A 24,665-nucleotide genomic window follows, 5' to 3' on the forward strand; every position below is an offset into this window, starting at 1 on the left:
GTACTTAGGAATTTATTTCAGTGTGCAAGAAAGCAAGGTGACATGGAAGGCTTTTCAATGTTACTACCACGATTAGGGTTTTTGAAATAACTTGTATTTGGAGACCAGTGTCGTGTAAGACACAGTACTTTGTGATCTATAGAATCGTGTATAATTTCTCATCAGTGCTAGGCATAGGAAGGACAAGAATCAATATCTTCATCTTACCAAAAGGGGACAAAATAAGTTAACTGAGCCAAACTGAGGTCAGCTGACCTGCTCACACATTATGGTCCTTCTAGTTAATGGCAGAAAGGAATCTTACTTGCTATGGTTGCCTGAATGCTGATCTCTATAGACAATCATCAAGAATCTTTTTTGAACCTTCTGATCCATTGGGTTCTCTAGAAGTGATAACAGCACATGCTTACCTCACTCAGATGGGTCTTCAGTTCTTGCACTTTCCTGTATTCTGGAGTGTCAAGCACCACTTTGTATTTGTCTCGCATCTTCCTTGCATTGTCAGTGTACAGGTAATTTGACTTTTAAAAAAGCAGAAATACAAGTTTATTTATCATTGAAGGGATTGTGGGTCATTTTGTCTTTCAAATGGTTGCCCCGTGCAAATTGAGTGTCCCTGCATTGCATCCTGAGTATGTATCTTCTCTAGGTAGAAACAAAAACAATAGCCATTTAACTGAGCACACCATCTGTTATAGGAGGCACAAATCATCTTAAGTAGATCAAGACTTGCCCCCAGTTTCTCCTTAAAGGGATCATAGACTAAGACTCTCTCTGCCCGGCCCCAGCAGGCTGGCAATGGGGTACATGGTGCAATACAGGCAGGGTGATATACTACAAAGGTGTGTACCCACCCAGAGCTTCTTCAAGTGCCGGGAACGGACCATATCAGGAGTGTCATACAGGAAGCAGCCAAGTCCCTTCAAGATTTGCAAGTCCTCTTTGTATTTAATCTGTGCAGCAAATCCAAAAGATAGGTGGTCATGAGCAAATGTAAGTCAGGAACAGAGAAGGCAGACTAGCAACAATTCTTTTTTGAGGTACAATACCCGCCCCCCCATCCATGGTTTTGCTTCCTGCAGTTTTCAGTTATCTACTGTCAATGGTGGTCTGAAAATTAGGGGAAAATTTCAGAAATAAATGATTCATACTTTTAAAATATTTTAACACACTTTTGTAATTATTCTACTTTATTATTAGTTATTGATTCTAATTTCTTACTGTGCCTAGTTTATGAATTAAATTTTATCCTAGGTGTGTGTGTAGAAGAAATCATAGTATATTAGGATTTGATACTATTGTTGGTTTCAGACAATCACTGGAGGTGTTGGAAGGTAGCTCCTTCAGATGGGGGATATCGTTCATCTTAGTTAAAGATGCATTTGGTTTGCCTGCATTCATATAAATCACAGGTTTTTTTCATTTACAACTCTAGTTCTGAGCTGAAGAGAGAATAATGTTATTATTTTATGCAATTGATGAGGGAAAGCACAAATTTGGTCTTTTAAGGGAATTTTTAAAAATGGACAGTGGGAAATTGCTAAAGGGATGGGAGTAGATGTTCAGGAAGAGGAAGACACTACAGTGGTGGAGACACAGGGACTGAGGAAGGGCTTGGTAATGACTCAGGGTAGCATGTGGAATGGTGGTCAGTCAAGAATGGGGGCAATCCTGGCATTTCCCAAGTGGTCCTCTTACCACTGCTTCCATAGCTGGAGAATTGTGGATTATTGTTTCCATAGCACTGTATTCCTCTCCAAGTTGTACACTTACATTAGAAGCACTCAATGGAAACGGCTCTTCAACGACCACTAGTTGTTTTAGATGCTGAAAGCGAGCCTTCCTTTTGAGGTCTCTCCCTGTAAGAGCTCTGTGAGATACTTACATCACTGGTGATGTCTCCCACATAGCGACAGTGCAACACTTGGGGTGTGTACGGCAGTGAGATCATGTGACCCTGCATCTTGAAGAAGTCCGATTTGTAGATCAACTAAATGGGGGGGGGGAGCAGAAACATACACATTAGAGATGTAAAGGTTGACACTCCAGATGGTTGTCTCTTCTCCTAAGAAAATACTCACTTCACTGACAGCTTCTTGAGTTTTCTTGACTTGGCGGATTTCTGGTGTGTCAGGAGTTGTATGAATCTTGTCTTTTAGTTTATGGTACAATTGTCGATACAGTCTCTACATGGAGGGAAAAAACATTTTGGTACTTAGTGTAGGATGATGAGGGCACCTGCTGACTAATAAAAAATCAAATGTTTTATATGAAAGAGAGGAGAGTGACTCCCAGAAATATAGAAAATAATTAAGATTGAGACAAAAAGACAATTACACTTGTCTCGCTTAGGGAAAGAATTCTGAGCACAAAATTTTCTGCACTTTGTCACATGATTGCATAGTAAGGTCAGATGTACAGACTAATACCTGATCCAGAAAACCAGAGTTCTGAGCTAGGGATTTAGCTCAGTAGCATAAGTGCATGCCTGGAAAGCATGAGGTCATGAGTTTGATCCTCAGTACCAAAAAAAAAAAAAAAAAAGGGCCGGGGATTTAGTTGAGCAATATAAGCACCTGCCTGGCAAGTGCTATGTTAAGAGTTTGACCCCCCAGTACAAAAAACAAAATTTAGAAAACCAGCGTTCTGAGTAAGACTAAAATGCAACTTTATTAAAGTTTTTTAAAATACAAATAGTAAAAAAGGAATCATTTCTTTAGAAAATTTTTGGTTTATAGTCTATGGAACTGTGTTTGACATGGCACTATCAAACTCAGAAAACCACTTCCAAGGCACATTTGTAATAGAGACAGGAAAGGACCTCTTTCTCTTGGCTAATGTGTAAGCTTATGGCTGAAATTCAATAAATTCTTCTTAATGCATTTCAAACAAAGCCATAGTCTTTGAAATCCAGCTATTTTTCTCCAAGAGAATCCACCTACCTCACTGGTAACATCGTTGACTCTCCGGACATGGACAAATGGAACGTCCTTGGGCCCAAGTGTGTACCCGTTTGCCTTCATGTGTTCATAGACTTCTTTGTACTTGAACTGGAAAAGTAGGGTCAGAATGAGATCAACACAAAGACCAAAATTACATCCCTTTATTGGAAAAGGGATGTCACCTTTATCTGAAAATCATTAAGTATTAAGAGCCACTGACAAAATTTTAATAGTATTCCAAATCTTGAAAATTAATTGTTGAATGATGCAGCCAGGTCCAGGAAAGAATAAAATTCAACCTAGCTAGGTGAAATCCATATGAAGATATGCAAAATGCAATACAAAACAAAAGCCCTGTATTTTAAAGCCCCAATGCGACTAGGAAATTAGGAGTAAGAAAGTATTTTTAAGATTGACGAATGACTTTTCAAACTGATTTTTAAGATAATATGTTAGATTCTTAAATCTGCAGCTGTCTACCTTGAGGTCACATTACTGGAACACCTGCTGTTGGACCCTGTGTGGCCAGCAGGGTTGATTCCCAAGACCTGAAGATAATGTAGAAGGGAGATCTTGGTCTCTGGTTGGTGGAAAGTTTATGAGTGCAGTCTGCAGTGAGAGTCACTGGCATGGCCAGGATTCCTCCAGGTCCTGCCTATTGGGCAAATGCATCAAGTCCCAAAGTGGTATTTTAAAAAACGAGGAAGAGTAGTGTCAGAGCCATCACCTGGGAAAGTGAGAAGTAGTGACAGCCAATTTATCCCCCACCTTCCTCTGAACATGGCACAGAAGATAAGCAGTGAAGTGTCAGGTCTAACAGCTAAGTAAGAAGTCCTTTTCAAAGGGACACACAGTGACATTGTGTCTTCTGCACTCACTAGTGTGCATGCAGGACTGCATTTTGCAGTCAATGATTTGGGATGACTCAGGATGCTTCTGTGCTAAGTCTGCCAGAAGTCCAGGCATTCTGGCAGCTGTGGACCCTGAGCCAAGGCTCCCAAGAACATCCTATCCAAATGAGTTGCCTAGGCACCGAACTGCAGAAGCAGCTAATTCCACTGCATCTCCAGAAAATAAGCTGCTTTCCCTCCCCCTATGCCATCATTATGTGAACCTTTAGGGTGTGATTTGAGGAAGAGAATAGACTGTCAATTAGTATAAATTCCCCGACCCCAACTTCTGATCCCAACTGACAAGAGAACACTCACATAGCTACTCATGTAGCGGGTGTCCTTGGTGTGTTTGAAGTGAGGCGTATCAACCGGAAGCCGATACCCAGTGGGCAGGAAGCGCAGGCTAGTTTTGTACAGATTCTGGCAGAATGAAGACATGCAGATTCAGTAACTAGTTACACTCAAAAATCGTACACAGCTCATGCTAGAATTCTGATCAGACTTAGTGTTCTTGTGCTCGAACTGACTTGAGGAAGAAATTAAATCAGTTCTAAAGGTCAGGAAATGAGTTAGATAACTGATGACCCACTGTTTTGGAAAAAAAGAACAATGAATGAAATGGTTTATAGAAAGCAATTCCATGCTTCTGAAGATATGCTAAGTGGCTGTGAAGCCTCTAGCAAGAATTTGGGGAATTTAAAGGAGACAGGCAGCCAAGTGCCATCTTTATCCCAGTCTTACTCCCAGGTGATATTCAAAGTACTGCCAACTCCCAAGACAGGCATTCTCCATAAACTGCACATGGCAAAAGGAATGTGTGTGTGTGTGTGTGTGTGTGTGTGTGTGTGTTTCTTCTGGGGCCTTAAATTCTGGCTCTCAGGGGAGCTCTAGGGTGGACAACAGTGTTTAAAATTAAACTCGAGCCAGGTGTGGTGGTACATTTGGGAGGCTGAGGCAGAAGGATCATCTCGAGTTTGAGATCAGCTAGATTACAAAGTGAGCTCAAGGCCAGCCTGAACTGCATAGCGGACCTTGTCTCAAAAAAATTAATTCAACTTAAATTAAATTAAGCTTGAGATATTTATACTATTTAATATAGGAAGTACAAGTAAACAGTGAAACCAAAGCATGCCTTTAAGGTAGCACAGAACAGGGAGATTAAATATGTGGGTGGGGCCCAAATCTTTTCTCTTCTAAATTTCAACAGTAATATCTATCTTTGTTTGTAACAGTTAATTACTTTTGTAGTTAAATCCCTTATCTTTGTCATAATGATTTTTAAGATTTTTGAAAGCAGATGTAGCATACATACTAGCTGTCTTCTTTGAGTTTGCAAATATTGCTTTCTTTAACAAGCTTACTTCTTTTTTTGGTCATTGTTTGTTTGACTGCTCGGCATGAGAATCCTGCCAGCCCAGAGAGAAGACAGGCTTTGTTTTTCCAGCTCACTGAACAGAAGAGCATTTATATTTCACATGTCAGGTCAAGAGATTGCCCAAACCGAGGCTGCTTCTGTAGGCCTGGTCTAGATTTCCTCTGGTGCTCCTTGAGTTTTCCTTGCTCACCTCACTCTGGAGCTTGTATGCATGAATAGCGCGGTCCAGATCCACAGTTTTGGTTGTTGGTGCCACTTTGCCTCTGACACTGTGCACGTAGTCATAGTGGTAAACAGCCTGGTGCAGACAGAAGCAGAGTAGACTCAGAATGTGGCAGTACCATTAAAAGCAAAGTAAATGCAAACCCAAGTCCTTCTGAAAGAAAGAGAGAAAGAGAGAGAGAACCAGCCAGCCCGCTAGTTCCCCTTGGCTAGGAAACTGTGATGTGTTACTGTGTCTTGTCCAACAAGACCAGAGCCAAGCTGTGGACACCACACTGAGGTAGGAGAGACAGCTCAGTCAAAAAGAAGAGGAAGTGTGGCATTTTACCAGCAGAAGTTCCAAAATAACAGATACCAACCTTCAACTCACTGGTGGGACCTAATATCTATACCCGTGAATTTACTTTAGAAAGAACAGCTTTCTATTTGCTCTGAGGCAGCCACTATAGTGGATCTTTACGTGCACTTTCCCATTTTACACTTGAAGGTGCTTAGGCTGAGGAGGACTATGTGCTTCTCACAAGCCTTGGTTTATGTGTAGTAGAGGGAGAATTCCAATCCATAACTTTATCAGTCCTGCTTGCTTCCAATCTACCAAGGTTGGCCATACTTATTAGAAGGAAAGTGTAAAATGTTGCCCATAATACAAATATACAAAAAGCAATGTTGAGAGCTCTAGAACAAAGTATTTCATAGATTCAGGTCACTTAACTCCACCCCCACGAACTACTTGACACTGGTTGCAGCAGGCAGCATTTCAGGTTCTTTCTAAAACGCTGACTCTGGTTTCCCAGTTAGAGAAGATTGGCACAACCCAGTTTCGGGCTGATTGGCGGTTCCGTCTTTGTTACAACCCACTGTAACTTCCCCAGGGAGCACGTACGTCACTGAGCTGTTTCCCGCTTTGAACAGCCTGAACATAGACCGGTGTGTCAGTGACCAGCTTGTAGTTATTCCTTGTTTTCATCACATGAGCTTTGTACTTGATCTGCCAAGAAGAATTAAACAAGACTGTGTTGGATCATTTATTAAATTCTACAGACTGCTGATTTTCACAGAGGATTTGATAGCTTTTAACTCATGCGATTTACATTCATCAGCACTTTTTCAACAGCCAAGGATGGATTTGAATTTTGTAATGGTTTACTTAATGCCTATGGTCATTTGGGGCTTCTAGAGTTTTCTAGGAGGATTGACAGCTGCTAGACTAGGAAAGTTTTAAGCTTTCTTGCTGGAATTCTCATTGCAGTATCAATTTGTTTCCTTCTTTTGTTTTTTGCTATGGTTCTGGTCCAAGGTCTTACACATACTACATAAGCACTCTGCCAATAAGCTACATCCTTGATGCTGTATATTGTTTAATAGGGATGTCCAATGCCTTGTCCAGGGATGGTTATTTTATTTCTAGCACCTTTCTCCAGCTCAGCCATCCTCAACATGTCTTAACCACAGCTAATATAAGGTAGTGTTCCTATTTTACATATTCACTTCTTGACCCTAGAATACATAGATATGGAAATATACCAAATAAATACAAACAACAAATAAATAAATAAATAAATAACGAGGAAACTCACATCATTACGTAGATCATAAGCATGTTTGGCATGGAGAATTTCAGGAGTGTCCCAGACATAGCAACCAATGCCTTTCAGCCAGGTAAGATCATCCTTGTATACAATCTAGAGGGTTTAAATAAGTGCAATGGGTCAGAAAGAAAATCTGGCCATAATTTCTATACTAAAAATCACAAGCACACCGTGAACCCAATGACTGTAGGGAATGAAACTGAGGATCTATTGAACACAGCTGTTTGCAGTCTACCTGTTTGAATGTCCACCTTGTATTCTTTGATACTGTGATTTGAGGAACTATTTTCAAGATGATAATATGTAATATACTAACAGGTGATTTCTTACTGTTATGTTTTTTTGTTTGTTTGTTTTGTTTTTTTTGTTTTGTTTTGTTTTTTTGTAGTTCTGTATTACGTGTACCCTTACACCGCTTTGGTTTGTTTTGTGTTTTTCTCTTTTTCTTCTTAAATAAAAAAAAAAAAAAAAAAAAAAAAAGAAAATGAGGATCTTACAGAAACAAAGGGCACATAGAATCCTGCCAAAATATGTCAGCCCGTGGATGGAGAGGAAAGCCAGAGTGAAAAAAGGCAAGGGTGAACATGTAGGTGTTGTTGCTCCTCAAAGTGGGTGACTGGGGCGTGCAGGGGTTGGGGACCTTCTCAAGCAATGAATGGGCTTACATCACTGATCTGATCCGTGACTTTCCTGACGTGACTGTTGACTTGCAAGTCGGGGTGGCAAATCCACTCATGGAGGTGCAGTCGGTAATCAATCTCACTGACTTTCTTCTGAGTATCCTTGGCAGTAACCATCTCTACCATGTCAGGCACAGTGTGGATTTTCATCTTGTTCTTTTCATAGACTGATCTGTACAGGCGCTGTGAAGTGAAAACCAAATGCTAGCTATAAGGAAAATTGTGCAAAGCCATTAAGGAATATGTGTCTCCTTACCATTCCAGAGAGGTCAGGGCGAGCAGCTTACAATTGGCTTTTGGGGCAGGGTGGACTGGAATTCTTTGATACTTTCTACAGATAAATATGGGGGGGAGGGGTTTGGCTGCTTTATGTGTGCACAATCAGGGCCAACTGCACGATTTAATGGAAACTCTGAGTGATAACATGTGTCTATCTTTCTTTCTTGACTGCAAATCTGAAGTCAGATCTCTGGGTCACTTACATCAATGTTAAATTTTCCAACTCGGAGGCACCGCGCTGTGTTTGGATCATCTTCAACACTTCTTGGCAAAGTATAAAGAGCTTTGAACTTTTCGTATTCTTCTCGGTACTTGATCTATAAAGAAAAAGTAAAAAGTTGGAACACAGTTATGGAGAATAATGGATTTATCTTGTTAAAAGAGCATGAGACTTAAAGGAAGTCTCCAAGGTCTAGCTGATTTGGGTACACAACTTCCCTGAGTGCCATGTCCTCATCCGTAGAGACACATAGTACTAGCACCTACCACCAAGTCATGGTGAGGCTGTAGTCAGGCTGTATTTGAAAGCACTCACATTGCAGCACTACACAATTTTAGTTTTTAGTTTTTGAAACACACATACAGTGGTACTTTTGCTACTATTACAACTAATTCTTTGAGACAGGGTTTCACTATGCAGTTCTATTGAACTCACTTGGTATAGCCCAGGGAGGCCTCAAACTCCCAGTGACCCCTCTCCCCCAGCCTCCCAAATGCTGAAATTATAGGCATGTATCACCACACCTGGCCAATCAATTCATTTTTAAGGTTGTGATTTTTCTTTTATTTATCTTTTATATTTTACAGAGCTGTGGATCAAACACAGGACCTTGTACATGCTAGACAAATGCTGTGCCACTGAGACACATTTCCAAGTAAAAATTACAGTTTTAAAATAATCTGTTTTCAGATAAAATAATCTGTTGTCTTTTTACTATTAATGCATGGACTTTTGATAAGGCAGAGACAAAGATGTAATCTCCCAGTACTTGGCAATAAAACTCTCAGAACCAAGACCAAGATCTTAGTGAAAAAAAGGAGAAGGAGAATTTTTATTAGAATTTCAGCAAAGCTCTACAATGACTGGAGACTGACCAAAATTTCCAGCTTAATTTCCTGGAACAGAAAATTCCAGCTTCTTATTTCTAAACTATTCCTCAAGTAATGAGCACACAGGATTCAAACAACTCTTTATCCTAAAATTTTTTTAAAAGATTGCTTTCTGTATATACTATCTCACGCCATAAACAATTTGTCAAGAATCCTGCTTTCAAAACTTTTTAAATGACTGAAGTCCCTTCTCTGGGTTTTGTAACCTTACCTAAAAAACTCCTCTTCCCAGATGAAAAGTCTATCCCCCTGGCCTGCTCTGTTTATTTAGGGCTGGTATAATAACTATCACACTACAGGTTTATTTTTGCACTAAAGTCCATGTAATTCTATTGAAAAAGCCTATTTTGTATGGTACACTCCGTCTTCTTCCTCTCCTCACTTCTGGATAAAACAGAATTCATCCATGTCATCACAGACAGGCAACCTGCAAGGTCACATCTGTCACCCTCTCGCCAGTGTTTTTGCCTCTCCCTAGACTGCAGGGCCCTGAGAGAGACAGCACAGAAGGTGATGGCCAAGTGCCTGGAATTGCTGTGGGATCCCCCCACAGAGGTGCTAGGGATGCTCTGGACATTTGCACAAGCCTGAAAGTTATTGGAGTGGATCTATAGAGGGGAAAGGAGCGGCTTTGGGTTTGAACTTGACTCACGTGGCTGGCCAGATGCTTCTGCCCCTTGGCATGCGTCAGGGACAAAGTGCTGGTCGGCAGAATGTAGCTGGTGGCTTTCACTTTATCCCAGGCCTCCTTGTACAGATTCTGGAAGGGTTAAAAATCATGTGGATATGAAACAATATGTCCTGGTTAGCTTCTGAGGAGCAGGTTCTCCTCTATTTCTGTCCTCAGACAGTCCTTGCCAACATCCAGGACTCCTTCTCAGTTGGGGCTTTGTTTAATTATACATACAAGAATTTCATGAGATAAAATAAGAATCTAAGAATCCATGAAAAAAACTAGCAAAACCTTTGGGGACAAGGTACATATTCCCATTTATTCTTTAATTGTTTCAGAAGGAGAACAAGTGGCTCAAATATGGGGGAGAAACTCACACTGCTATAAAGACTCTTGAGATTCTTGGTTCGGTCGTAATCCACTGTTTCCAGTACTGTGGTGTATTTGTCCTTAATCTGATGATAATTTTCTTTATATTTCACCTACATACAGAAAAACAAATGGCTTATTCACCTCTGTCATTAAAAATTATATAAAGACTAGAAATGGCTTGTCTCTGAAAGAAGAGGACAAGGAAGACATACCTCACTGGCATTAATACCGCTTTGAAGAGCTGTCACATAAACTGGTGTATCTGTGACCAGGTTATAGTTTTGTAGATTTTCTTTGCCTGCTGCTGTATATTGGATCTATGAATAAAAAGGCCACCAAAAGTGATAAAATAATATCATCAGCTTTAAATTTTTGTGCCAATTTGGATGTGCCTTTACTTATTTATGGGTTTCTGCTTCCACTCTAGGAAACTGCCTGCCATTCTGTGATCCCAAAGGCTTTGTGTGGTGCCAAAGTGAATAGCTTCTCTGCCAGGTGACCCTCTTTATCTTGTTGCTTTCTGCATGTCTTTTCTCCACTCCTGACAGCAGCCTCTTGGTTGGAATAATCTACTAGACCCATCTATCAAAGCTCATGTGCATGCTGGGATGTTTCAGGATTTATTTTTTTCCTTCAAAATACATCTACCTGTGGCTCAAGAATGCTTTTGCATCTTACTGCCTCCAAGTTAACTTGGTCAAGATACAAATCCTGGAGACTATGCAACACTTCCCAGGTAAACTGCTGTTATAAATGTACACAGCCTTTAACCATAGAAGAGACACTGAGAAGATTCGGCACTAAGATCTTTAATTGGGTCCAAAGGGCCACAGGGATCCTTTAAGTCACACACCATTATAGAAGCTACTTGGTTAGAATATCTCAACCAAGCATGGACACAGCTTAACCAGCAGCCAATTGACACCACCATGGGTTCTGATGACTTGGGAGAGCCAGTCTTTCTAGGAAAACTGACTCACCTGACTCTGGAGGTCGTATGACTTCTTGGCATGGAGGATCTGGGGCGTATCCCAAACGTAGCAACCAATGCCTCTCAACCAATTCAAGTCATCTTTATACACATTCTGCAAGAGACAAGGAACAGTGAATAGTGATAGCCACTCTAAATTTACAGAACTTTGAACCTTCTAATAAGTTCCTGTTGGTCCCTTGGCCGGGCTTCATGCTAAGAGAGCATGTGTGGGCCTCTCACTGGAAGGTTTGTACTTCCCTGGCCTAAAAAACTTGGAGGGGAGCAATACCTAAATCCTATCTTGTGTTGAAATGATTAAAAATTTAACACAGGTGTCCAAAGGCTCAGTGGGAATTCTTAAGCCAAACATTGGTTACTTGTGCCACTTTATTGTGCAAGTTGCTGGGGGTATAAACAGAGGAATGAATGGAGTGTAGGGGGGCTTAAGGCAGGGCCAGGTGAAACCTGTAACTAAGCCAAGTACAGAAACGCAGCATACATCACTTAGGATCTCCTGGGCGTTTCGAGCATGCATAAACTTGGGTTCTTCTGGGAGAGACGTCCACTGGTGGAAGTAGTGTCGATATTCCAGGTCACTGAGGATGTACTGGCACCTTTTAGCCAGCACGTGATTGAGCATGTCATTGGGGATATGAACATTTGCCTTTGTGTCTTCATAGTGTTTTCTGTAGTTCAACTAAAGAATGACATTTTTAAAGAACAAAAGTTAGATAAGAATTAAAATGGAAACAATTCAGTTCAATCTCTTTTGAGCCTTAATCTTGATATAGATCAATAACTCCAAAACACACTAATATTAAAATTTTTTATTATATCCTTCTTTTTAAATTTTTCATCTTTCTATAATCGAAGGGCAACAACAATCTTGTTGGTTTCTCCTTTTCCCATTATAGAGCACTCACTAGGTGTTCGGTGGTGGAGGGGGAAGCAGAAGACAGGAAGCCCTTAGCCATCAAAATGAGGGGCAAATCTCAAGGATAAATCATTCTAAGCTTACCATGGTGGATCATGGTAATCCTAGCATTCAGGAGGCTGAGGCAGGAGAATTACCACAAGTTCAAGTCTAGCTTGGGTACATAGTGAGTTCAGGGCCAGCCTGAACTTTATTTTTTGAGATCTTTATCTCTTTTCCTTCTCCAACTACTTGTGAGCCACAAGACCAGCTGTAAACAGGTAAACACAGAGCACACTGAGGCTGTACAAATCCACGCTGAAGTGAGCATTGGCTTACCGCACTCCTCATCTGCTGGAAATCCAGACAATGAACCACACCAGGGAATTCGTCAATTACTTTTCCAGCCAGGTAGTGGCCCTTCTGCTTCTCATATGTCTCTTTGTATTTCAGCTGTGAGGCAGATTTGACATTGAGAATCACTGGAATTTTCTAATCAGTTCTTTTCACCCCCTAAAAAAAACCCCCAAACCTAGGGAAGGAAAAGGTCGTGCTCACCTCACTGTTCACAAAGTCAGCATGCTTGGCTCCAACAATGGGAATGTAACGCTCATCTAGAGTATAGCCATAGGCCTTGGTTCCCTCCCAGGCCCCCTTGTATAGTATCTAGAATAGAGGAGCATGTGTCAATGAAGTTTGCATCAGATATTACTAAAACCATCGTTAAAATGAAAGTAAAACATTTATGTTCAAAGCGAAACTTAAAATCTTTATTTGTAGCCATTAGCGTGCCCAGCTAGAACAGGGCAATCATTTGGTTTATTGCAAATCGAATCTACAGACTCTCAGGTATTGAATAACAGACTGAACTGTATTTATAGTTCTAGTAAAAATGATGAGAAATTTGCATACAGGGAGAGAATCACCCAAATTACTTTCCACTGGATATGCATTGCTCCTTTAAATTAACCAAATTAAATTTTAGAAATCAAGTCTTCCATTTGTAGGCTGGAGACACTTGTGCATGACTGCTGAAGAAAAACAAGCCTTTCCATCTTTGGTAGTTTCTCCCAATTCTATGTGCTCCTAGAGTTTTTATAGCACTTGTTGCATTGTTATCTATTTATTTGCGTCCATTCCTGTCACTTGTTTGGGCTCTTGAAGAGGTCATCTCATTAGCTTTAGTCCCTTAATGCCCCCAACAGTTCCTGGCACCTCACAGGAGTTCAAACACAGCCCAGCTGCACACATATTACTCACTTTGAATGATATGCTAGCTCTAACAGACAGGACAAAATGCAATTAAAACAATAGATTGCTCTATTGTTCATTGTTTAGCTGTTCACAAAATCACTAAAGAAGATGAATACTAACAAGAGCTAAAATTAGTAACTCAGATGCTACTACATAAAGTAGGACTCACAGTACTGTAGAGTTTTCCCATATCCTTGGAGTGGGAGATATGTGGTGTATCTGGAGAAAATGTATATTTACCCTTGGCTTTATTAAATGTTTCTTTGTATTTTACCTAAGAAGAGAAAATAATAAAACATTTTGATAACTATAAATGTATATTTAATTTTTTTAAAGAAATAAACCAATGAATATAGTATCAGCAGGGTGACTTCTATTTTGGCAAGCCTCTATCTTCTATGACCTGCAAATATTCTTTTCAAAGAAATTTTGATGCTTATCATAGCAGTTTTTACTTGAGAGAAATTAATATCCAAAGATATTTGATAATATTTGCTCAAATATTCCTAAATCCAGCCACATTATATAAAGCCACCAAGAGAAAGGGTCTAACCAGGTAAAGTCATTTCAACTTTCCTCACATCTTAGCATTTATTTTAAGTTTTCTCTAAAAAATGTAGCTGGATATACAGGAGTGTGAGTCTGGGTTGCATGAAAGCTCTTCCTTCAAAGGCCTCTTCCTATGGCACTGGCAGATGGATATGTTGTCCTCTGACTGAGAACACGGTCTATTCTCTCGCATAGCTCAGGTTTGCAGGCCTGGCGTTTGGCACATGCAGGGGCAGGGGCAGATCTTCTCTCCCTGCAGTGCTCAGCTGCTGGCCTGGCCCCGAACTGGAGGACTTACAGGGACTTGGGTTTCTGGTTCTCCCCTGGCTGGCTCGACTGCTGCTGACTCATGGGGGGATTTGGGTTTCTTGTATATTTATATTTTTATATAATCTACCTAACAACATAATCATTAGTCTACATTTAGAGATTAAAACTAACCAACTGGTTGAATTTCAGTTCATTTTAACAATGTTTTGGAAAAGAATATAGATGTCTAAAAGCAGGTACACAAGCTACTGGTGTCTTTTAAGGCTCCTCCTCTTCAGGTTATTTTATAATCTACCCCATCCCAACTTCTTACAAGCAGTTATCTAGAGATGAGCTAGTCCACTCAATGATAGACAATTAATTTTCAGTCTATGTATTTCTGTATATACAAAACAAACTTACATCGCTTTGATTGACTGAGTTAATCTTGGCCAAAACAATCTCTGGAGGATCCACCACACTTGTAAAATTGGGATAGTTGTCAAGAGCATCTTTCTTATATTTTATCTGCAAAGAAACAGGGACAGTTAAGACAAGTCTACCCTCAGAGCCCTGTATATCAGGTAAGGAGGGTAGGCATTAGGTTCCAAAGGGAACAGAGTTTGCATACCTGATTCACCAGCTGCTGGTTCCTAGTGACCCTCATGTGATCCACAGAGTCCAGAGGGATCCAGCCAATGCCTCGGAGCCACTCCAGGTCAGCTTTGTAGATATTCTGGAAATAGGGCAGAGATGTGGCAAAGAGTAAATGGCTTACACTGGACTACAGATACCAAATTCCATTTTTTTTTTTACTTTCCTTTTTAAGGTTTCTCTTTCATGGCTGTTGTCTCATTCAACTATGACTTTACCTGAGCAACATTTTCTTGTGCCTATGACTGCACGAGGCATTGTTCTCAGTAATTTAAGGGATAAGTACAAGGTTAAGCACCATGAAAGCAAAATCACACATGTGCTATTGGAACTGAGGAAAGGGGCCGCCACTTTCATCTGTAAGAAAAGGTCTACGGAGGAGACTGCAGTTGTAGAAGGACGTGGTTCATTTAGTGATGTAGAAGAAGCCTGTGTGGTATTGAGACTAAATGAAGAACATTATGCAAATAAATGCCAACGCATTTGTAGTGGGGGGGGGGTCTCAATTAGGCGGGTGCACCTGTCTTTCTCTGTCTTTTGTCTTCCCTGCCTACTCCCAGCTCTGAGATCCTTCCTGTCCACCCCACATAAAATGAAGAGGAGCTGCTAATCTGACTGAAGTTGTGCAACAGTCATTTTGCAGCAGTGATCAGTGAGGTGGGATGCTCAAGTTCAGCATCTGATCTGCAGGCAGTCTTTGTTTCCTGTCTCTGTTTTGGCAACGATGAGAGGACCCAGAGGGTTAGCTCCTCTGGGTACCCGAGCAGCGAATGGAGACACTGAGACATCGTGTTTCTGCTCCTCCCCACAGAGGTCAGTGCAGGCAGACATCATGCACCTTGAGGAATACGGTGCTTGGCAAAGCAGGAGGAGGCATTCTTAGCCTCCTGTGCACGACTATGACCCAATGCTTCAAAACCTCAACTCAGTGTCCACTGTGGCCCGAGCCAATTCTTACTTTAGATCAGCTGAAATTTTTCATGTGAACATAAGGAGTTGCTGATGTCAGAAACGGCATAAAAGTAGATTCTAAAAATAACTGACTTTGAAAGTTATTCAGAAATGTAGTCTGGGGGCTGGGGATTTAGCTCAGTGGCATAAGTGCCTGCTTTGCAAGCAGGCAGTCGTGAGTTCGATCCCCAGTACCGATAAAAAAAAAAAAGAAATGTAGTCTGTAGGTAAAGCTACCAATCCATGACTGTTCCTTATCCTCCTTTACACACCTCAAGTCTCAATTCCCTTCTGGGTACAAGGTGAATCTTTATAGTGCAAAGTTTCAGAAACTGGTGGTTTGGGAATGCTGCTTATTATTCCCAGTATATGGTATACTTCTAGATACTGAAGAAACAAAAACCACTTACATCACTCTGCAGGTCATAGGCCTTTCGTGCCTGAATTACATCATTTTGGTCGGGATGACATATCCACTGGTGCAGGTAATTGCGGTAATCAATATCACTGACAAGGCTCTGCCCCTGTTTGGCAGCCACGACTGACACCGTGTCTGCAGGTATATTGATTTTGGCCTTGGTTTTGTGGTAGTCCTGTTTGTAGAGTCTCTCATTCTGTATCTGGCCTGCATGCTCAAACCAAACCAATTTAGGATCATCTCGCATTGTGGGAACACCAACATAGTGACCTTTCTGCTTCACGTGTTCAGCTTTGTACTTCAGCTGCCGGGAAGAAGAGCATAGATTCCATCAGCTTTGCCCGGTACACAGGGCCAAGGGAGCAGGACCATCTGCTCAGGAACATCAGAAACTCAGCCCCCCACCAGTTTTTGTGTGACACTTCCAACCCAGGATTGCACTGAATTACAAGCATTGAATTAATAAATAAATATGAAAAATATTTTTATTTTTAAAAATTTAAAAAACATATATTTGTTCTATGTTTCTGGAAGTATATTTGGGAAACTAGAGATTTTAGCGAAGGCAGAGGATCTAAGAAAAAGTAAGGAACTTACGCAATAGCTTTGGAAGAAAAAAAGAAGAGAAGGAGGAGGCTCAAAACCCATGGGAAAAGACCAAAAGAGGAGCTACTACAGCCCTGAGCAAGCCCTGCCCTGGCTGCCAGCCTGGCCTAGAACATCTATCCAGTGCCATCTACACCTCGGGCACACTGAGCATTCCTTACAGGCAAGGCCCACTTTTCCAAAGTTAACACACACTGGGAAAAGTTACCTCACTCTGAACATCACTGGAATGATGGGCGTGAACAAATGGCACAGCATCTGGAGGCAAAATATAACCTGTAGCTTTCTGTTTCTCCCAGCCTTCCTTGTACAGGTGCTAAGAGACAGAGAGCACAATGAAGGTTTAGCGAGAAATCATGTGCAGAAACTTCCCCCCGGCTTCATGAGGGTCTCCACCCACACTGGAGGAATCAGGCTTCCAAGTAAAAACCCTACCTGGTCTAGGATCCGGGCAGCCTCTTGGGCAGTGTGCAGCAGGGGAGTTTCTGTGAGAGTGTATTTTGACTTGGTGGCATTCCAATCTTTGCGATATTTAATCTAAAAGTAGGAGGACAAAGGTTACTTGACCTTAAGAACATCATGTTGTTCAAGCAATTGTTGGCATCAAGCATTCATGATTAAAATTTACATCTTGGACAATGATGGCATGCTGACTTGCAAGGAAGTAGGGAATTTTAGAAACAATAGCTACATGATTACATGACTTTTATTTATTATTTCTTTATTTTTTTAAGATAAGGTCTCTCTGTGTAGTTCAGGCTAGCCTTGAGCTCACTATGTAGCGAAGGTTGGCCTCAAACTTGTGGCGATCGTACTGCCTCAGGCTCCCAAATTCTGGGACTGCAGGCACGTGCCACCAAAGCCCAGCATGACTGTGTAATTTTACAGCCATCATATACTTACATCATCGAGGATCTCGCCACTTTGCTTCGCTGTCACATAGTCGACTCTGTCATCCACAGGAGTAAAGTTGAGAGTTTCTATTTTTGTGCGATATTTTTTCTAAAAGGAATGAACAATCCTTTAGATAGTTATATTCCTTGGTTTTGATGACTGAGATTTCCTAAATACAAAGGTCCTTTTCAACTAGAGGTATTGAATGCCTTAAACAAATGTATATTCTTGGCAATTTGGTTTTTTTTTCTCTAAATTTTACTTTTTAAACAAATAGGTTGGCTTCTTATAAGTCCCAGAGATTTTAAAGTAGCAAGTCTGATTATCCCTCAAAGTCATATCTTTATGTGTATATGTGCAATCCATTTTTTTCAATTGGACAAACTTTTTCCAGTATATTGCTATAACTGTCAAAAAAACTTTTCAATTTGAAGCATCAATGAGAGTGTGTTAGATATTATTATATTAGGTATAATGTGATGGGGCAGTACAGGATTATTTTGGAAAATACAGTGTAAAATTTAGCAATTAAAATGATTACAATTGCTGATGTGAGATGACTCTATTTTGGTTCATGTGTTTTGTTCATTTCCTTTGAAAATGTACTGAGTGACAAGACAAAATCTTGGAATACCTCACTGAAGATGTCCGCAGCATGTTTGGCATGATTGACGGAAACAGAATCATTTGGCATCCACCCAATTCCACGTAACCATTCCAGATCAGCCTTGTAAACAGCCTGTGGAAATGACCAGAATGAATTGAGCACCGCCAATACTCTGGTCCCATTTAACCTATTCAAAGATCTGATGAAGTGACACAATTTAAATATTATATAAGCCAAGGATAAGAAACCCAAACAGCCAAATGAACAACATAAAAAAGTTAATTAGGGCACGTAACACAACCAACTGGAGGATACTTTTTCTATTTAATATGAGTTTCCCACTCTATGGAATCTACACTCAACAGTTTATTCCTGCTGGTATGTTTAAAGGACAGTGCAATAGAAATTCAATATCTGGCATTGGTGGTTTTCTTGGCTCTGTGCATGTCATACTTCGGATTTCTATTGCTACAGTATTTTATAGTTTTTTTAATAATGGCTTATTTTGATGTACTCTGAATAGTAATAGTGAGTTCTTTTAAAAAACGAGTTAATCTTGGTTCATTTCTAGGTTATTGTTGCTAGGGGGTGATGCATGTCTAGAGCTGTATATTCTAAATTTTCAAGATAAATGACTAATCCTAGATTTGCATATGAAAATATATGGCCTTAAAAATTGTGGCAACTTCACTCAAACTCTCTTTAACAACTATGCTAATTAAAAAAAGCATGTCTGTGCTTAAATCCTATATTTTATTTGATACAAACATTGGTTGCTACCTAAATTCCATAGAAATAACACTTTTCTTCATAGTTTTCTATAACTTAATATTATTAGGACCAGTGCACACCCGTAATCCCAGTACTTAGGGAGACTGAAGCAGGAGAATCAGAAGTTTCAGCTCAACTTGGGCAACCTACTGACTTAGAGTGATGGTCTTAAAAAAGAAAAAAGGGGTTCTGGGGCACAATTGAGTGTGATGACCCTGGATTCAATGCTTGCTATCATAAGGAAAAACCCTGTATTCATTCACACTACCATTTCTCTCTTTCCTTCTTTTCATTTCTTCTCCCTCTCTCTCTCTTTCTTTCTTTTTTCCCGTTCCCCTACCCTTCTCTTCGACCCCTCTTCCCTGCCATTTATTTCTGGACACAAAGATCCTTCTTGGTTTTGATGATCTTGATACCATATTATAAAGCTTCACTAATATCAAATTCTTGGCTGCATAAAGATGTGTAATGATGATAAAGGACATAATGTAATGAACTAAAAATCATGGCAAAACAACTTAAGAGCTCATCCTACAGTGTGACCCACTCACATCGCTTTGCAGTTCATAGGCTTTCTTGGCCTGAATTACATCATTCTGGTCAGGCATGCATGTCCATTGGTGCAGGTAATGGCGATAATCAATATCGCTGACCAGGGCCTGGGAATTTTTAGAATGCAAAACAGAAAGCATATCTGCAGGGCTTTGGAACTTGCTCTTCCATTTGGCCCAGTGCAACCGGTACTCTCTTTCATTCTGAAGCTTGCCAGCGATCAGAGCCCACCGGATCTTGTTGTCATCCTTGGCTGTCCGGGTGCCCACATAGTGGCCCTTCTGCTTCTCATGGTCAAGCTTATATTTATACTGTGGGTGGAAAACAAAGCAGATGGGTCACAGCATGCTCTCTGGGTGCACCTTGGGCCTTTGATTAACAAACTGAGAGGTAAGAAAATGCCACACTCACGTCACTGGCAATCTCCCTGGAGGCCTTGGCAGCCTGGATAGGGATGGCGTCCAGCCGCACATCGCAGCTCATCTTCATTTCATCCCACCCCTCACGGTAAATTTTCTTTGAAGAGAAGAGACCATAAGGTATCATTGCAGATTCAAACTTAGCCAATAACTCAAAGGGCTTAAGCAGACTTAGTACCTCAAGGGTACAGCTCCAGAATTTCAGACCAGCTACAGGAAAGAGAATAGGTGAAAAACCATTCTACGCACCATGTCATGGAGCATAAAATGGTGCCTGGAGCCCCCAGATCTGGGCCTTGTAAGACTGCTTTTTCTTTCATTTGGATCACAGCTTTGATGTACTTGTACAAGGCTTATCCTCTGATGCATACCATGAAGGGGTTTAATCTTTTTTCCCCTTGTGTTGATATGCTAATAGCATTGGGATAAGTTCAGATATTGATTGGCTATTGCTGAATTTGTTTTGTTCAATTTAATTCTGCAATTCTCAGAATTACCAACTTTGCACATTTGTAAGTTTTTTGGCTTTTTCCTCAATATAGTATTTTCATTCTGATGCAATTGATGGTGCATATTGTTTGGGACTGTTAGATCTTCTGAAGAAGTACAATTGGACATCATAGCTATTTTTCTTGTTTTTAAAAAGAAGTCAATATAGTGACTAATTTATAGATATTTAAAAAAATCTTTAAATATATGTCCATATTTTAAATAGATACATTCTGTATTGACAATGACCAATTTAGAATTAACAGTAATTTAAATGTGTAGTTCAGAGATCATACCAGTATATTACAACTATAATATTAATCATCACTCATACCATTAGTAAAGGGGCTTTTACAGTGCAGAAACAGGTGAAATTCAATTACTGGCAGTTTTAACTTTTGTATATCTGAAAATGAGAACTTGGATAAATTTTATACTTACAATCATTGTCAAGTTTTGTATGAATTTTGGATGGGCCTAATTTAATAACTGACCTGTTTTCTGTACAGAAGAAAAAGTGTTTTCCATAGTATACTAGAAAATATTTAATGTAAATATGTCATTATGTTACTTCTTAATCTTATTTTTATCTCATTTCATTATAATTTCATACTATTTTTATATGATAAATTTTTGTGTTTATGCAGTCAAATATGTGTTTTTTCTTTGAACTAAAATATCGATTTGATGAGGCTTGACACCTACTTTCTCCACCTAATTTTATGAGTTAATTTTGAACTATTTTAAGTTTCAGTTTTCCCATCTAACAAAAGCAAAAGAACATCTTATTCATGTAGTTAGTATGAAGATTTAATGAGCAAATTTTTTTTTTTTTGGTACCGAGGATCGAACTCACGACTTCGTGTTTGCCAAGCAGGCACTTACGCCACTGAGTTAAACTTCCAGCACTAATGAACCAATTTAATGTGAACTTGTTTTGTTAGCCATAAAAATCATATATAACTATTCTGTAAAAGTTGTGTTTTCTAAATGATAGGAATAGTTTTAAGTAGTAGACTTTATCAAAATTATAAAAATGGCAATACCGTGTGTAAAGAAAACATGGCAACACCATGTGTTAAAAAATGTCATTATATTTTGTTGTGCACTCAAATAGGGTGTTTGATGTCCTTTAAAATGTAATCCATTCTCATTAATATCTAAAACTAATAGGTTAACTTTTAGAATAATTTTGAAAACTATGCTAGCTTTGTTCATATCATGCAGTCAATGGCAGGCTTCTGGCATTTTCGGCTGAGAAATCTGTGAAGCAAAAGTGAAATCACAAGAAGACTTCTCTGACCTCTCCTGCCAGAGGCACCCATGGACCAAAGAAAGAAGGGACCATCCTGTAATGGAGAACTGAAGGCCTCTTGATTCAGCCGGTTGACAAGAAGGCATCAAAACATGACACTGGCCCTTCTACCACTTCCTAGAACATGCTGCAGCATCCCATAACTGTATTCTCTTCGCAAACATTGGGAAAAATTACTCGCCCATTACTCATTATTTGTGAAGTTTGGCACAGTTTGGCACATAGTGAGGAATCTTTGCCTGGCAACTCCTCCTTCAGAAAGTTTTATGATTCTTCTGAAAGAATGCCAAGCTCCAAACCATGAAGAATTGCACTATGGTAATATTCCTCATTTTAAAGTTACATTTATTCCACAGATCTACAACCTGTGTGACCCATAAACATGGCACCTGTTTTGAGTTTCTTGAATTATGTAGTCACACAACTGAAATATGCTTAATAGATTTTTTGTGGTTTGACTCTATTGCTTTTTCTAGGCTTGAAATGATTTCCTCTGAAAATAATAATTTTCTCTTTCTTCCCAATGTTTATCTCTTATTCTTCTCGCTGTTATGTTAGTATCAATGAGAAGCTTACTCACTTAGCCAAGTACAGTGGTACCTCAGTTTACAACTCAGGTCTTGTGGAAAGAATAAATTTTACAAACCGAGGTACCACTGTAAACACAAAATGTTAATTGTGTGACAAAAGTGAGCATCCTTCTTTTAACCTGCCTTGAATAGGAAATTTACTTCATAAGGATGAGCTAGCCTTTGGGATTGTTTAGTCATGTCAAGAAAATGTTACATTATTTATTTGTTTATTCTTTCTTGTTTCCTTTGGTACCAGGAATTGAATTCAGGACCTCATGCTTGCCAGGCAGGTGCTGTACTGCTGAGCTATATCCTTGGCCCTTATTTATTTTTTTTTAAACTAGGATTTTATTTTTTAAAATGAATATTAGGCTTGGTCACATGTCTTTTTAAATCTGACAAAATAAGCAGATGGGTTGTCTTTTTTTTGTGCTACTGTATTATTAGGTTTCCGAATATGGAACCCTCTTGGCATTCCTGAATGAACCTCAGTTGTTTTTATCATATTATCTGAATGTATTTTTGAATTTCATTTGTTAATATTTTAAGATTTTTTTCATTATTATTGGTCTATAGTTTTATTTTGTAGAACTTTTATCAAGTTTTGTTAACTGTGATGGTTTTCTTTTCCTTTCTTCGTCTTATTATTATTAGGCTGAAGGTAGTTTATTTCCTAAAATTCTGAAAGAATTCTATGAAATCATTATTGGGGATATTTGACAGGAAAAAGGAACATACTTTGTAACTTTATTTCTTTCCATATGTTTTCCCTATGTTTCTGGAATCAGTTCTGGTAATTTCTAGAATATCCCTAATAGACTCAAGTTTTTAAATTGTTTGTATATTCTCACAAAGAATTATTATTTCTAGCTCCTCTGCATCGTCCTTCTCTCTCTCTCTTCTTGCTTATGCCTCTCTTCACTCCTCCTTGGTCTTCTTTTTTTCTTTTTTTTTTTTTTTTTTTTTTCTTCTTTTTCCTTTTTATCAGTACCGGGGATCAAACTCACAACTGCCTGCTTGCAAGGCAGGCGCTTATGCCGCTGAACTAAATCCCCAGCCCTCCTCCTTGGTCTTCTTTGCCCTTACTTCCTTCTACCTTTTGTTACGTTGACCTTGCTCACCAGTCAGGGTCCTTGCGTAGGGACTCACAGCCAGGGCCCAGGGCCTATGGCAAGGAGCCTCCCTGCTCCTGACCAGGTAGGTGATCCTCTCCCCATAGCTGCGAAGACTCCCTGGCCAGCTGGCTAACTTTCCAAACAAAACAGAAAGCTGTGCTACTTACATTGCTCACATTAAGAGCGTTGGCTCGTGCAAGATTAATTTCTGGAGTATCTGGCATAATGTGGATTGAAGTTTTATCTTTGTCCCAAAGTTCTCGGTACTTTGGCTATGGAAAGAACCAATAACAAAATCACTTCACAATCTGTAATTTTGTTAGTTTCAATAGATAACTTTTAACTTTTCATTTGGATCTCATAAAAAAATCTTTTCATATTAGGGCAAAGGTCTTTAGAGTCTTTTCACATAAATTACTCAGATTTGATATAGAATCTATCTTGTTTTTAATTAATTGAGTTGTTTAAAATCAATAAGCAAAAACAAAATAATTCTGTTGATGTTACTTATTAAGGTTTTTGTTCTCATCAATATTATTTTAGAAATTGAATACCAGGTTAATTTATTCTTTATTTATATTTCAAATTCAATTTGCATAGAAACAAAATGACCTACAATGCTAATATTTTCAGCATTTGATTTAGCAAGGACAACTTCAGGTGTGTCAACAATACTCGTATACTTGAGTTTCACCACAGGCGTCCGATAGACACTGTCAGACAGGATCTCCTGGGCATTTTTGACTCTCAGAACTTCAGGAGATCCTTCAGGCATCCAGCCAATGCCACGCAGCCACTCCAGGTCAGCCTTGTAGATGGCCTAAAAGGAAAGCAAAGTTAGGTAGGAGCAGGGCATTTTGTCTTTGATGGTGGGGATAAATGAGGCAGTTTTTTATGCTCTATGTTATCTTCCATGAGCAAAGCGTAACACTGAGTGCCGAACTGGCAAACATAATTCCTCATGCACACTGCAGCATGTTGTTTTGCTTTGTTTCCTGTGGCAGGAGGCCTACAAGTATTCTGAAAGACAGAATGACGCAGAGCAGCCCTCCATATGCGTGGCTGATTTCTGACTAATATTTAGGCAATCATCAGACTAGCTAATGGGGATTTTCAAAGCAACAACAGTAGGCTTTCTACAGAGCAGCCAGAATGAACTTTTCAAACTTCTTAATTCAGATCTGATGTGACAAGTTTGCCCCATTCTGATGGTTCCCATTGGCTGTAGG

The 24,665-nt window shown here is 39.6% G+C and overlaps 1 protein-coding gene and 1 non-coding gene across 24 annotated transcripts in view; one reads left to right on the top strand and one right to left on the bottom strand.

Annotated features, from left to right (window-relative positions):
- The window catches only part of Neb (nebulin), a 205,500-nt gene that overhangs the window by 53,356 nt on the left and 127,479 nt on the right, over positions 1–24,665 (bottom strand). For all 23 annotated transcript variants that reach the window (XM_063259068.1, XM_063259067.1, XM_063259083.1 and 20 more), the window contains exons 90-119: positions 24,053–24,256; positions 23,604–23,708; positions 19,938–20,042; positions 19,526–19,837; positions 18,231–18,335; positions 17,606–17,704; positions 17,138–17,239; positions 16,911–17,018; positions 16,089–16,400; positions 14,705–14,809; positions 14,497–14,601; positions 13,445–13,549; positions 12,580–12,687; positions 12,361–12,474; positions 11,608–11,805; positions 11,116–11,220; positions 10,348–10,452; positions 10,141–10,245; positions 9,743–9,850; positions 8,184–8,297; positions 7,687–7,884; positions 7,010–7,114; positions 6,316–6,420; positions 5,401–5,508; positions 4,151–4,255; positions 2,943–3,050; positions 2,082–2,186; positions 1,886–1,990; positions 855–953; positions 411–521 (exon numbers count right to left, since the gene is read on the bottom strand). In XM_063259068.1, the coding sequence (XP_063115138.1) occupies positions 411–521; positions 855–953; positions 1,886–1,990; positions 2,082–2,186; positions 2,943–3,050; positions 4,151–4,255; positions 5,401–5,508; positions 6,316–6,420; positions 7,010–7,114; positions 7,687–7,884; positions 8,184–8,297; positions 9,743–9,850; positions 10,141–10,245; positions 10,348–10,452; positions 11,116–11,220; positions 11,608–11,805; positions 12,361–12,474; positions 12,580–12,687; positions 13,445–13,549; positions 14,497–14,601; positions 14,705–14,809; positions 16,089–16,400; positions 16,911–17,018; positions 17,138–17,239; positions 17,606–17,704; positions 18,231–18,335; positions 19,526–19,837; positions 19,938–20,042; positions 23,604–23,708; positions 24,053–24,256 (3,873 nt within the window). The remainder of the gene's footprint in view (positions 1–410; positions 522–854; positions 954–1,885; positions 1,991–2,081; positions 2,187–2,942; positions 3,051–4,150; positions 4,256–5,400; positions 5,509–6,315; positions 6,421–7,009; positions 7,115–7,686; positions 7,885–8,183; positions 8,298–9,742; positions 9,851–10,140; positions 10,246–10,347; positions 10,453–11,115; positions 11,221–11,607; positions 11,806–12,360; positions 12,475–12,579; positions 12,688–13,444; positions 13,550–14,496; positions 14,602–14,704; positions 14,810–16,088; positions 16,401–16,910; positions 17,019–17,137; positions 17,240–17,605; positions 17,705–18,230; positions 18,336–19,525; positions 19,838–19,937; positions 20,043–23,603; positions 23,709–24,052; positions 24,257–24,665) is intronic.
- LOC111754239 (small nucleolar RNA SNORA8) lies at positions 18,541–18,679 on the top strand. The gene has a single exon (XR_002788940.1). It is a non-coding gene; the product is annotated as a small nucleolar RNA SNORA8 (small nucleolar RNA).

This window comes from Cavia porcellus, unplaced genomic scaffold, assembly GCF_034190915.1.
Source record: "Cavia porcellus strain 051 isolate PalLab524CR breed Dunkin Hartley unplaced genomic scaffold, mCavPor4.1 scaffold_12, whole genome shotgun sequence".
NCBI lineage: Eukaryota > Metazoa > Chordata > Mammalia > Rodentia > Caviidae > Cavia > Cavia porcellus.